Source organism: Hemiscyllium ocellatum, chromosome 3 (genome assembly GCF_020745735.1).
Source record: "Hemiscyllium ocellatum isolate sHemOce1 chromosome 3, sHemOce1.pat.X.cur, whole genome shotgun sequence".
Lineage (NCBI taxonomy): Eukaryota > Metazoa > Chordata > Chondrichthyes > Orectolobiformes > Hemiscylliidae > Hemiscyllium > Hemiscyllium ocellatum.
In genome coordinates, this window is record NC_083403.1 from 46,097,355 (window position 1) to 46,110,975 (window position 13,621).

At 39.8% G+C, this 13,621-nt stretch overlaps 1 protein-coding gene across 1 annotated transcript in view; it reads right to left on the minus strand.

Annotated features, from left to right (window-relative positions):
• Positions 1-539: 539 nt before the first annotated feature.
• LOC132837274 (ras-related GTP-binding protein D-like) overlaps positions 540-13,621 on the minus strand; it is a 34,955-nt gene continuing 21,873 nt past the window's right edge. Inside the window, exons 6-7 of the mRNA XM_060856956.1 lie at positions 2,559-2,707; positions 540-1,476 (exon numbers count right to left, since the gene is read on the minus strand). Coding sequence (XP_060712939.1) covers positions 1,325-1,476; positions 2,559-2,707 — 301 coding nt within the window. The 3' untranslated portion in view covers positions 540-1,324. The remainder of the gene's footprint in view (positions 1,477-2,558; positions 2,708-13,621) is intronic.

A 13,621-nucleotide genomic window follows, 5' to 3' on the forward strand; every position in this document is an offset into this window, starting at 1 on the left:
CCACCTCCAGAAAACTCATAGTGACTGAAAGAGCCATTATTACACAATGCACCAACCAAATGCAACATCCGAAATTTTTTAAAAATCTCACCACTTATTGCCTTTGAGTCCAATAATCCTAAACCCAACCTGGAATTAGAGATTTTGATCCTGGACAAGTGTGTTTTGCTTAAAGTGGAGTAGTTTGACCAATTGAATCGCATCTGGTTTGTTGCAACACCTTACACTTAGCCTAGACCCTAACATTTTCTGATTTTAAAGCTATCTTCTTAATATGTTTTAAGGGAATTTGGTCTGGCCCATAACACATTTAAAAAGCACAGGGTTGTTACCATATGAAGTACTCACCTCTGAAAGAACGTCCTTATAATAAAGACCTTATTTAGGACAGTAACAGAGAAAAATCAGAAATTTAACATTCTCTGATATTGCTATTAACCCATGACATATGAACATACAAAGCTGTAGCTGTGGAGAATTTAATTTATTTTGAACTGAACAGCTACAAACCACAAAGCGATTTGTAATACATAGGAGTTACATATAATAATACTGATTTTCAGCAACTTCTAAAGAAAGATATAACGTATATACTCGTGTCAGAGTCAGATTCTTTAGACTATATTTTAAGGTTAAATTTATGGGGGCGACTATTACATGGATACTACTTTTGAGTGGCTGAAATTCATGCCTGTCCAAATTCACTGTATCTGTAGAAGCCCAGTTGATCTCTAAGCAAATTTTAAAAAAGACACAATGAATTATAGTAATTACTGGATAAAGAGAATAGAAAATAAAATGAATTAGTAAGTATTCCATCCACCTTTTTTATGATTGAAGAAACCTTACCTTGGAGTGGCAGTGACATCATCAGTGCAGCTGAGGGCTAGACTGGAATCCCAGACCAAAGCAGAATAGCCGGAAGAACGAAGCAGGACAGCCGGCAGACTGGAGTCCCAGAGTGGAGTGGAACAGCCATACAAAAAGTGAATACTAATTATACTAATTATAGTGCTCGATCAATAATGAACTGAGGAAATTTGAAGCCTTATGTCAGTGTGAATTATGTGAAGAACTAGGGTCGACTTTTACACGATTTTTATGGAAAAATTCCAGATTTTTGGCCAAAAATAAGGGGTTGACTTATGAGACTGACTTTTACTCGAGTATATACAGTACATTTTACAAAGTGCTTGCTTTAGAGCTATTTATCAGCTTTAATATCCTGAGCATTATCTTCATGCATATCAGTGCATTGTTCTCACAGTTCATCTATTTAACATTACTGAATATGCTACCAGAAACACTGTGAGCATGGCAACCATTATGACTGAAGTCCAAGTGTGCCATTGGGAGTTCCCAGTTTGCTTCGTTGCAGTCCTCTGTGCTGTTTGTGGCACCTGAGCATGGTTGTACGAACTTCAAAAATCTCATGAATTGCTTTACGGAAACAATGAAAATTGTAGTCTATCAAACCTATAACGTAAAAAAAAGAAAAAAAAAATAATCTTGGTATATACCAAAAGACAAAACAAAAAAAATTGCACCTAATATGATATAAAATGTGAATGTGTAACGGTTTATGGTTTTAAATGAGAAGCTGAGGTCTTCTGTTCAGCATCAACAATACTGCCAAGTCTGTTTCTTAAATGGATGGACATTTAACTTGTACTGAGAAAGCAGAACTAGAAAACACAAGTACAGTACCACTATAAATTATGCCTCAAAAGAGCTCAGTTCCTAGATATTGGTGAAAAAGAAACGCTGATTTTGTTGAAGTTTGTCATCTTTCAATCATCTGCACAAACCACAAGGATACCAATTCAAAAGGAACAACAACCTTATAATTATAAGAAAAGTGTGCTATCTGGTTTACAAATGGCTTGGAAAAGTCATCGACATGAAGAATATATCAGCTAATGATGACTGACATCTGTTAAGTTTTGTTTAAATTTAAACCAGACAGGTTGACTCTGTTCAAGGATTTACCCTGTCTGCAGAGAACAGGGCCTGGTGTAAATATACATATAGCTTTGAGTATGCACAAGTGTGCCACGCTGTCAACTTGACTGACAATCTTAAATTGATTATCAGCCTGAGAGTATGCTGAGAATTACACTGACAACCAAGAAATTTCACTGAACTCCAGAAATTAAGTACTTAAAAAGTGTTTTTTAAAATCTGAAACTGCGATCTTTATTGGTCATCCCTCGGTGCCTGCAAAGATGTTGGTGGGCTTTTGCTAATTCCTTTTTTTAAAAAAAAATTACCTTGATGTTATAATACTTTTTAATTGATTATGTCAGTTCTTAGATGAATTGTTGTTTTACCATCACAGAAAACTCTCTAAAATGGGAAAAATGAACAAAAACAGAATATGGCTTAAAGATTGTTTTTGGAATGGCAGCCTTAAAGAGATCACTGATTTAGAAAAATAAAAAGATGTCAATTTTAAGGACATTCATATTTGTTTGATATTGTAGTTTTCACAACAATGTATGAACTCGATATATTTATGACTGTGAGCAATTTTATTCTGTAATATAAACAAAGATTACCTTTCCGCTCAAAACTTTCTTCTCTAAGAAAGCAAACTAGGCCAAGGAATTTTGTCACCTCTTTTAGATACAAAACTGTTGTGTTGTTCAGTTTTATGATTGCTACGGATTCTTTGTCATATGTACTTCCTCCACCAAATTCTCGAAGCCTGAAAACGTAAAGCACACTTGATTAACAAATGAGCGGCATTTCAATCTAAGTGCAGAAATAATGTTTCTCTTCTTCCCTTATCAAAGTAGGATTGATTGATTCAGCTGCCTCCATAAATTCGCTTGGTTGAAGAGAGGGGTTGGGAATCCCAAAGCAATCTGGGAGGGTGTCCCCACTGTCAACATTGCAGTGAAGCAGTTAGGGAAGAGTGTTGAGTGGCAGCATCGCATTGAAGCAGTGTGGATAGTGTCCCATGGTCAGCATTCAGTGAAGTAGTCGAGGGAGAGTGTCAAAAAGTGACAGGCTGATTGGGTGAGTAAGATCAGGTGAGTATACAATTTTCATAACTAAGAGTTTGTAAGGTTTTTATTTTGGGTTTATAATTTGTAAGGGCAATAGCGCAGAGGTTCAGAGAAGAAGGACCCTAGAAAAATTAATATTATTTGATTTTAAGAGCAATCTAAGGGTTTTAATTTAAGGTGTAAGTCATGGAAGGAGAGCTCAATGTGAAAAATCAGGTAGTTTCCAGTTCCTGACACCAGAACTCATGCATGAAATATGCTGTAGCTTCTGGATATGAGGGTTTTTTTTCTGGAGCAACACTGAAAACACTGTTGGAGGCATCTGGGAGTATTGTGAATAGAGAGTTTGTTAATCTACAGGCTAAGACTTCAACAGATAGGGAGGGAATGGATGACCACCCAACAGGGAGGGAATGGTTGACCACCTGGCAGAGTAAGAGGACGAGGCAAGCAGTGCAGGAATCATCAGTGGTTATGCCCCTGTAAAACCAATATATTGCTTTGTATACTATCGGGGAAATGCCTTCTCAGAAAAAGGTACCAATAGCCAAATTCATTGAACCATGATTGGCTCTGCTGCACAGGAGAGGAAGAATTAGCCTGGGTAGATTACAATAGTGGGGATTGAACCATAAGCAGAATGGATAGCCATTTCTTGGCAGAAAACAAAAATCCAGGTTGGTATATTGCCTCCTGGGTGTTTGGTTCAAGAATGTCTTGGAGCAACACTCTGAAGTGGGAATGTAAATAGCCAGTGGTCACGGTACACATCGGTACCAACAACATACACAAAAAAAAATGGATGAGTTCCTAATACAGAATATAGTGAGTGAGGAAGCAAGGATAGTGATTTTAGGATTAATATCAATTTCACGTGCTAATCAGAGTAGAAATAACAGGATATATCAGGTGAATACATGACTGGAGAGATGGTGCAAGAGGGAGGGTTTCAGATTTTTAAGACATAGATACCAGTTATAGGGGAGGGGGAACCAATATAAACTGGACAGTTTGCACCTGGCCAGGACCGGATCTGATGTCCTAGGGCTGTATTTGCCAGTGCAGTTGGGGAGGATTTAAACTAAAATGGCAGAAGGTTCAGAACCTATACAGGGAAACAGAAGAGAGGGGAAAACAAGGGCAAAGACAAGAGACAGAATAGGAAATAAGAAAAGTGATAGACAGAGAATCCAACAGCAAGAATCAAAACAGGGCCACAGTGCCAAGTGAAGTGAATAGGACTAAGAATATTAAAGGGTAAGCCTTAGTGTCTTGTGTTTTAATGCATGGAGCATTTGCAATATAGTGGATGAATTAGTCACACAAATATATTATAAACTGGTATGATATAGTTGGGATTACATAGATGTGGCTGCAGGATTACCAGGGATATTTGGCTTTTAGGAAGGAGAGACGAAAAGAAAAAGGAAGTAGGATAGCAGATAAAGAGGAAAGTATTGCTATAGTGCGGAAGGATATTAGCTTTGGGAAGGGGAATTTATTTGGTTGGAGCTCAGAAACACCAAGGGGCAGAAAATAGTAGTGAGGAACAAACACAGAGTGCTAGAGAAACACAGCAGGTCAAGCAGCATCTGCAGAGAAAAAACAAAGTTAAAGTTTCAAATCCACATTTATTTTAAACAAAAGGAGGTTGGCAGACAGCAGGGAAGAGGAGGAATGAATAGGTCATTTTCCAAGTGGTAGGTAGTTACGAGTGGACTAGTACACATTAGAAATACCACACCTGGACTACTACCTACAGTTTTGGTCCCGTTAGTTAAGGGGGGAAAAAGTTACATTGGATGCTGTTCAGAGGAGATCTATGATATTGATTCCAGAGGTGAGGGCTTTGTCTTATGATTAAAGCTTATATTTCCTGAATGTTTAAAAGAATGAGAGGAGATTTAATTGATGCATGCAAGGTATTTAATGGGATTGACAAAGTAGACATCTCTTGCGGGACAATCTAGAATGAGAGGTCAAAGTTTTAGGATTAGGGTACAGAATTAAAGCAAAAATGAGGAAAAGTGACTTTTCAAAAGGTTATGAATCTGTGGAATTCACTAACCCATAGTAGAATGGATGGTGGGACATTAAATTTAAAGAGGAGACAGATGGATTTTTAATTTGTAATGGGTTGAAGGGTTATGGGGAGCAGGCAGGAAAGTGGAGCTGATGCAGAGATGAAATCAGCCATGATTGTATTCAATGGCAGAGCAAGCAACACTGATCTTGCCATCCTGAGCAAGACAACTGGCAGGAGGTGGCCAGCTTAAAGAACTAGGCAGTGGTTACACCTTCTAGACCGGCAAGCATAAGACATCCACCATCTGTCCAGAGTCGGCAGAAGAAAAGAACTGGTCAGAGATCATAACAAATTCCCATAGAGTGCCTTATGACCCTATAGCTCACCCTGGCCCAGAAGCAGTATATCACAGTTGCCAATGCCTACACCCTGATCTGAGACACAACAAATGAAACAAAAGAGGCCTCTACACCAGCCGAGCTTTGTTCTGCATCACCAAGGAGCCAAATTTATCTCCTCAGCAAATTCAATGACACAGAGTTGGGAGGAATGCAAACCTGTTTAAAAGGTGTCTTAGGTGTGTAGAAAAAACAAACACCAGTGGAGTCCTCCTCCTGACAGATTACATAAACCATAATCAGAACAAATAACCTTCTCCACCAGAGAAACAAGCACATACCTTATAGCAACTTCCCTGCTCCAAGCACTGGCAACTAATAGACTATATATTGTTTGAACTAGGGACCACAAGGATGCTTTCATTACCCGCGCCAAGACCGGAGCTGATGATTGCTGGACCAACCTCCGATTAATCCACTGCATCATCTCTCCATCTGGCCCCTAACTGGCAGAGGCAGAAAAAACTCTGCTGCCAAGAGATTCAATGTTACTGAACTCGGAAGCCCTGTGAAGGAAGACCTATTCAGGCAGTGCTTCACAGCCAACCTGGCAATGACCACATGCCAGAATTATACAGTGCACCTGGTTCTAAGAGCCACTATAGTCAGCACCTGCATGGAGATGCTAGGTCTCTCAACCAGGAAACACTAAGACTGGTTCAATAAGAACAAGAGATCCAGGATCTCCTTGACCATAAACACATTGCATGCCTAAACTGAAAACTCCACCAAACCTAGAGTGAGAGGAAACAAATCTACAGGCAACTATTGGCTGGAGGTGCAACAAAGAACCAGTGTCCCAAAGAAGAGATGGTGGGTAGAAAGAGCGCAGGAGACTTCACAACTCATTGATAACCACAACGTATGCGGCTTCTTTATCATAATCAAAGCCATCTATGATTCAGATTACCCAGGAACCGACCCCACTGAGAGCAAAAGCAGTGAAGAGCTCATTAAAAACCAAGAGATAGTCAACAGCCACTGGATTGAGCCCTTTGAGGACCGCCTCAACCAAGGTGCAGCCTTCAATGCAAGTGCACCCGATACCATCCTGCAACACTCTACCCATCATTATCTTAGTGCATTTCCCACTGTGAAGTCAATAAAAGCAATCTGACAACTGAAAATCAACAAGGCATTTGGTGCAGATGGAATCCCTGCTAAGGTACTAAAATACAGTGAAGAGGCACTCTGGACAAATTCACAACTTCATCATGCTATTCTGGAAGGAGGAGAGAATGCTGGGACATCTATGATGCCACAATTATGACCAACTTCAAGAAAGGAGACAGTCTGACTGTGGAAACTACAAAGGGATATCCCCACTGTCTATCACTGGGAAAGACTATTGTCAGAATCCTCAGCCATCTTCTCCAAGTGGCCAAAGGGCCCCTGCCCGAGTCTCAATGTGGCTTCCATCTATCAACAGGCAAGTGGATATGGTTTTTGGTGCACGACAAATCCAAGAAAAATGCAGGGTACAGCACCAACCTCTTCTTCAATCTCGGTCAACTATCTTGATTTTAGCACTGCTGCCCTACAGCACCAGAGACCTGGGTTTGATTCCAGCCTAAAACAACTGTATGTGTAGAGTTTGAACATTCTCCCCATGTCTGCATGGGTTTCTTCTGGGTACTCCAGTTTCCTCCCACAATCCAAAGATGTGCAAGTTAGATGGAATGGACATGCTAAATTTCCCATAGCATCCAGCAATGTGCAGTTTAGGTGAATTAGCCATGGAAAATGCAGGGTTACAGGGATAGGGAAGGGAGATGGATTTGGTTGGAGTGCTCTTCAGAGGCATATGCAGTAATCACTTTCTCCTGTGCTCTTCAGAGGGTCAGCATTGACTCAATGGGCTGAATGGCCTGTTTCCACACTGTATGGATTCTATGATAACATCCTGAAATTCGGCTGTCCTCAGAAATTTGTCACCATTCTCTGTCTCCTTCATGATAACATGCAGCCATGATCCTCATCAACAGATCCACCACAGACTCAATGAGTGCAAGTTGGGGTCAAGCAAGGTTGTGTCATCTTAGCAACACACTTCTCCATCTTCCCCACTGCAACGCTCCAACACATCTCCAAGAAACTCACTGCCAGAATGAAGCTAACCTATGGGACTGGCAGGAAATTGTTCAACTTTTGACATGTTCAGGCCAGAACCAAGACACTGCAACATCTATCATCAAGATGCACAAACAGTGCTTCATGTGCATACACTCAAAGGCCAAGTTACAAACCATTATCAACGCATTCACTAAGGCATATGAACATTTGCTAAACATTTGGAAAACAAAGGTTCTGTCCCTGCCTGCTCCTACCTCACAACACTGCCACCCAACCATCAAAATCCAGGGTGAGGTCCTGGACAACAAGAATAATTTCCCGTACCTCAGGGGCCTCTACTTGGTGTAAGCAGACATTGATGATAAAGCTCATTGTCTACAGTGCAGCTGGATCCTCACTCTCCTGTGTGCATCACAACCAGGGACTTTGTAAGTAGACACCTCAAATTACTGAAGAGTTTTCACCAGCACTGTCTTTGCAAATTCACATACAGGATAGACACTCTCTCCCAGGCCAATATCCCCAGTATTGAGGTATTGGTCACACATGACAGGATGCGATGGATAGGCCACATTGTCTGCATGCCCAACACAAGGTTCTTCAAAACAGTGCTCTACCCTGAGTTTCACAATGATTACAATCAAGAGAAGAGCAGAGAATAGGATTCCTCAAAGATCAGCAAGGCAGCCTGTGTGTAGAACCACAGGAGATGGGGTATCTACTAAATAAGTATTCTGCATCAGTGTTTACTGTGGAGAAGGACATGGAAGGTATAGAATGTGGGGAAATAGATGATGACATCTTCAAAAATGTCAGTAATACAGAGGTGGTGGTGCTGGATGTCCTAAAACACATAAAAGTGGATACATCCCCAGGACTTGATCTCTGTGGAAAGCTAGGGAAGTGATTGCTGGGATCCTTCCTCAGGGACAGGATGTACATGTATTTGGAAAGGCAAGGACTGATTAGGGATGGTCAACATGGCTTTGTGCTTGGGAAATCATATCTCACAAACTTGATTGAGTTTTTTGAAGAAATAACGAAGATGATTGATGAGGCAGAGCGGTGAACGTGATCTATGTGGACTTCAGTAAGGCATTCAACAAGCTTCCTCATGGTAGACTGGTTAGCAAGGTTATTTCTCATGGAATACAGGGAGAACTAGCTATTTGGATACAGAACTGGCTCGAAGGTAGAAGACAGAGGGTGGTGGTGGAGGGTTACCTTTTAGACTGGAGGCCTATGATCGGTGTTGTGCCACAAGATTCGGTGCTGGGTCCACGGCTTTTCATCATTTATACAAATGATTTGGATGTGAACATAGGAGGCATAGTTTGTAAGTTTGCAGATGCCACCAAAATTGGGAGGTGTAGTCAACACTGAAGAAGGTTACCTCAGAGTACAACAGGACCTTGATCAGATGGGCCAATGGGCTGAGGAGTGTCAGAATAAGTTTAATTTAGCTAAATGTGAGGTGCTGCATTTTGGAAAGGCAAATCTGGCAGGACATAATTGTAAGGTCCCGGGGAGTGTTGTTGAACAATGAGACCTTGGAATGCATATTCATAATTCCTTGAAAGTGGAGTCACAGATAGACAGGATAGTGAAGAAAACATTTGGTATGCTTGCCTGTATTGGTCAGTGTATTGAGTATGGGAGTTGGGAGGTCATGTTGCAAGCGTACAGGACGTTGGTTAGGCCACTATTGGAAAACTATGTTCAGTTATGGTCTCCTGCCTGTCAGAAGGATGCTGTGAAACTCGATAGGGTTCAAAAAGGATGTTGCCAGAATTGAAGAGTTGAGCTGTAGGGACATTCTGAATAGACTGGAGCTTTTTTCCCCTGGAGCATTGGAGGCTGAGGGGTGGTCTTCTAGAAGTTTATAAAATCATGAAGGGCGTGGATAGGGTAAATAGACAAGATATTTTCCCAGGGTGAGAGAGTCCAAAACTAAACCACATAGATTTAAGGTGAGGGGGAAATATTTAAAAGAGATCTAAGGGGCAACTTTTCATGCAGAGGGTGGTGCATGTACAGAATGAACTGCCAGAGGAAGTGGTGGAGTCTGGTACAATTAAACATTTAATAGGCATCTGGATGAATATATGAATAGGAAGGGTTTAGAAGGACATGGAACAAATAGTGGCAAATGGCACTAGATTAATTTCAGGTCTCCGATGGGCATGGACGAGTTGACCAAGGATTTGTTTCCATGCTGAGCATCTCTGTGACTGCGTGTAGAGGAAGCAATTGGTAGCTAGGGCATGGAGTTTGTGGCAGGGTTTATAAGAATGGATCTAGACTTTGAAATGTTTATGTGGAGATCTACACTAATGTCCAAAACGTTAAACAAAGTTCTTAGCCACACTGCTACTCTATTGCTAGGATAGGTTTTGTGATTGTAAAAAAGGAAGCACATTTGTTAATAATAGATTTTTAAATGGATCCTCCTTTGCACATACGTACAGAATTCAAATCAGTTGACTGGCTAACCCATTATGCTACACAAAATTAATGATACTGTTTTGAATTCTGAGGACATGTCTGTGTTTTGATCCTTTGAAGTGAGCTTAGTATCCTATCATCAATGCAATGCCAAGGCAATATAGTGTCATTCTGTTTAACTGTAATATCTCTAGTGGCTAATTGTGATTGCATTTTTCATCTTGTGCCACTGACTTTCTGTAATTGATGATCAAGACTGAATTAAAGACATTAAAGTTTGAGGCAAGTTCTCTTTTCTTTATTTCAATATATAGCACTTGTTGAGGCTAATTACTGTTTTTCTTTATTTTTCATATTTTGGTTTAGGAGTGTGATGTGAAGTTGAGAATCAAACTTGGAATTTAGAACAGCAGCTTGGTTTTTTTTAAAAAAAGAACAAACAACTGATGTTTGCATTTGGGAATTGGTTTGGAAAGGTAATTGCAGGTTAATTATTCTTCTAAGAACACTGCAGATGGTTTGGCACCGGATATGTTATGTTCAAGGAAGGTTGAATGTTGCATTGGTCAATCAAGGAATGCTAGTGATGGCCAGTCAACAATAGTTAATGTTTTAAAAGAAAGAGAAAATTATGGATTGAATTGGTTTTGACAGGATTTTTGTGCAGAAAGATTTGTGCTTGGAAATTGCTGGACTTGGAAGCTTTATTTAAGCTTTACTCTCTCCAGTTTTATATTCAGTTAATGAACTTATTGAATAGAATCTGAGAAAGGAATCCCTGTTTATATTTAACAAAAAAATATTCCTCAGAGTCTACTGTTTGCATTGAACAGTGACTTTGGAGTTTATGCAAGATACTATCCCACGTCCTATAATGTATTGTTCAAGAATTCCATAAAGACCTGGTACTCATCATTGAAATGGTTCTTGACTGGCAAATTACAACTCTTACTTTCTTTCTAATTTATCCCTTAGCTGTGTCTGTCTGTGAGGAGAAGATTGGGTTCAAATCATACACTTAATTACATAACTTTGGCAAAGCTAAACAAAGTTATGAATAATAAGTTGTTACTTTCTGATTAAGTTATGAACTTGGTTTTTGATGTCTGTTATTCAGGAAATCTGGATAGGAACAATTATGCAATTTTGTGGGTCATTAAAATGTTCTAATTGCACTCAGTTGCAAATTCACTGTTTGCGAGTCTGATTTGGTCTGGCATGCTATCTTTGTATCACAACGTGCTGAATCCCAGAGCTGAGGATTACAAGTCCACAGAGCCAAAGTTGTACAGCATGGAAACAGATCCTTCAGTCCAATTCATCCATGTCAACCAGATATCCTAAATTAATCTAGTCCCATTTGCCAGCATTTGGTCCATATTGCTCTAAACTCCTCCTATTCATGTAGCCATCCAGATGCCTTTTAAATGTTGTAATTGTACTATTTTCTCTGGCAGCTCATTCCATATGTGCACCACACTCCACATGAAAAAGTTGCCCTTAGGTTCCTTTTTAATCTTTACCCTCTGATCATAAACCTATGCCCTCTAGTTTTGGACTCCCCTATCCTAGGAAAAAGAACTTGGCTGTTCATCCTATCTATGTCACTCATTGAGTCATAGACATGTACAGCACAGAAACAGACCATTCAGTCCAACTCGACCATGCCGACCAGCTATCTTAAATTAATCTGGTCCCCTTTGCCAGTACTTAGCCCATATCCCTCTAAACCCTTCCTATTCATATACCCATCCAGATGCCTTTTAAACGTTGTAATTATACCAGCCTCCACCACTTTCTCTGGCAGCTCATTCCATATATGCTCCATTCTCTGCGTAAAAAAAGTTGCCCCTTAGGTCCCTTTTGAATCTTTCCCCTCTCACCCTAACCTATGCCCACTAGTTCTGGACTTCTCCACCCAGGGAGAAAACGTTATCTAGGGTGTAGGTTTGCTCGCTGAGCTGTAGGTTTGATATCCAGACGTTTCATTACCTGGCTAGGTAACATCATCAGTGACAACCTCCAAGTGAAGCGAAGCTGTTGTCTCCTGCTTTCTATTTAAATGTTTGTCCTGGATGGGGTTTCTGGGGTTTGTGGTGATGTCATTTCCTGTTCGTTTTCTGAGGGGTTGATAGATGGTATCTAGATCTATGTGTTTGTTTATGGCGTTGTGGTTGGAGTGCCAGGCCTCTAAGAATTCTCTGGCATGTCTTTGCTTAGCCTGTCCCAGGATAGATGTGTTGTCCCAGTCGAAATGGTGGTTTTTTTTCTTCCGTGTGTAGGGCTACAAGGGAGAGAGGTTCTCGTGTCTTTTTGTGGCTAGCTGGTGTTCGTGTATGCTGGTGGCTAACTTTCTTCCTGTTTGTCCTACATAGTGTTTGTGGCAGTCCTTGCATGGAATTTTGTAGACGACGTTGGTTTTATCCATAGGTTGTACTGGGTCTACAAAATTCCATGCAAGGACTGCCACAAACACTATGTAGGACAAACAGGAAGAAAGTTAGCCACCAGGATACACCAGCTAACCACAAAAAGACACAACCCTCTCTCCCTCTTCCTCCTTTGGATACAAAAGTAAGACTTCATCAAAACATTCTGTCTGATGCCCAAGATTGGTCATATATACCTTGATATAAGGATGTAAAATCTAAGTCATTTGTAGAGGTCAGCAGATCTGCTTTCAGAAGTTACTCATGACCTCAAAGTATCTGGCATAAAAATTTTAAAAACTTCGAAAATTTTGTAGGGTTTTTTAAATGAAGTTTAAATGCTTAAATTATTTAGCACCTAACATTGTTAACAATGTAATTTTTCAAACATTACAATGGGCAAAATGTAATGCACTGAAGGTTTGTAAAAGACATTCTGGTGGTAAAAATCTTTATGCATTTTCTAGAAAAATGCACTGAATGTTTTGAAGTTCTTTTTAATAACTACTTAGTAGATAACACAATTTACCACTGAACTTTCAAAATTATAAATACCATTGAAATTACTTGATATTTTCACCAAACATGAATTCCATTCTAACTGTATAAATACTTCCTTCTATGAAGTTAAAAAAATGCTTTTTATGTTACCAGTATATTAAGCAAGACTATTTTACTAAAACTGTTGTGTTTACTTTTGCACAAAGAAAAAAATAAAGTCATATATCCAAAAACTAAAATGTGATTAGTCGGATTAAGTGGGTGAAACTGAAGTGTGCAATTAGAAGATGAAAGATAGTGGAAAACCTATGCAATGAAATCTGGATGTCTACAATATAGTTTGTAAATAGAATGCAACGTCATTGACAAGTTGAATTCCTTCTGTAAGTATAAAATGGAGATCTTCGTTTTCTATATCCAAAAACGTCTGACAGTAGTGGCCAACATCAAATTAGTTTTGATGAGCTTAAATGCAGAGTGATTCTGGAAATTTCTCTTAGCATACAAGAAAAACATTTCTACAGCAGCACTTCCCAAATCTTTTTCCCTTTACAAAACTGTTTTGATATTTAAAAATTGCCACGACCCTCGGAGTGAGGGTAAAGGGTGGGGCAAGCAGCGTGTCATAATGGAGGGTAGGGGGAGTTGGAGTAGAATTTTGCAGGGTAAATCACCTACTTTTCATTGGTGTTTTCAGAAAAAGAATCAGGCTTCGATCAGTCAGTAAAGCCATGGCTA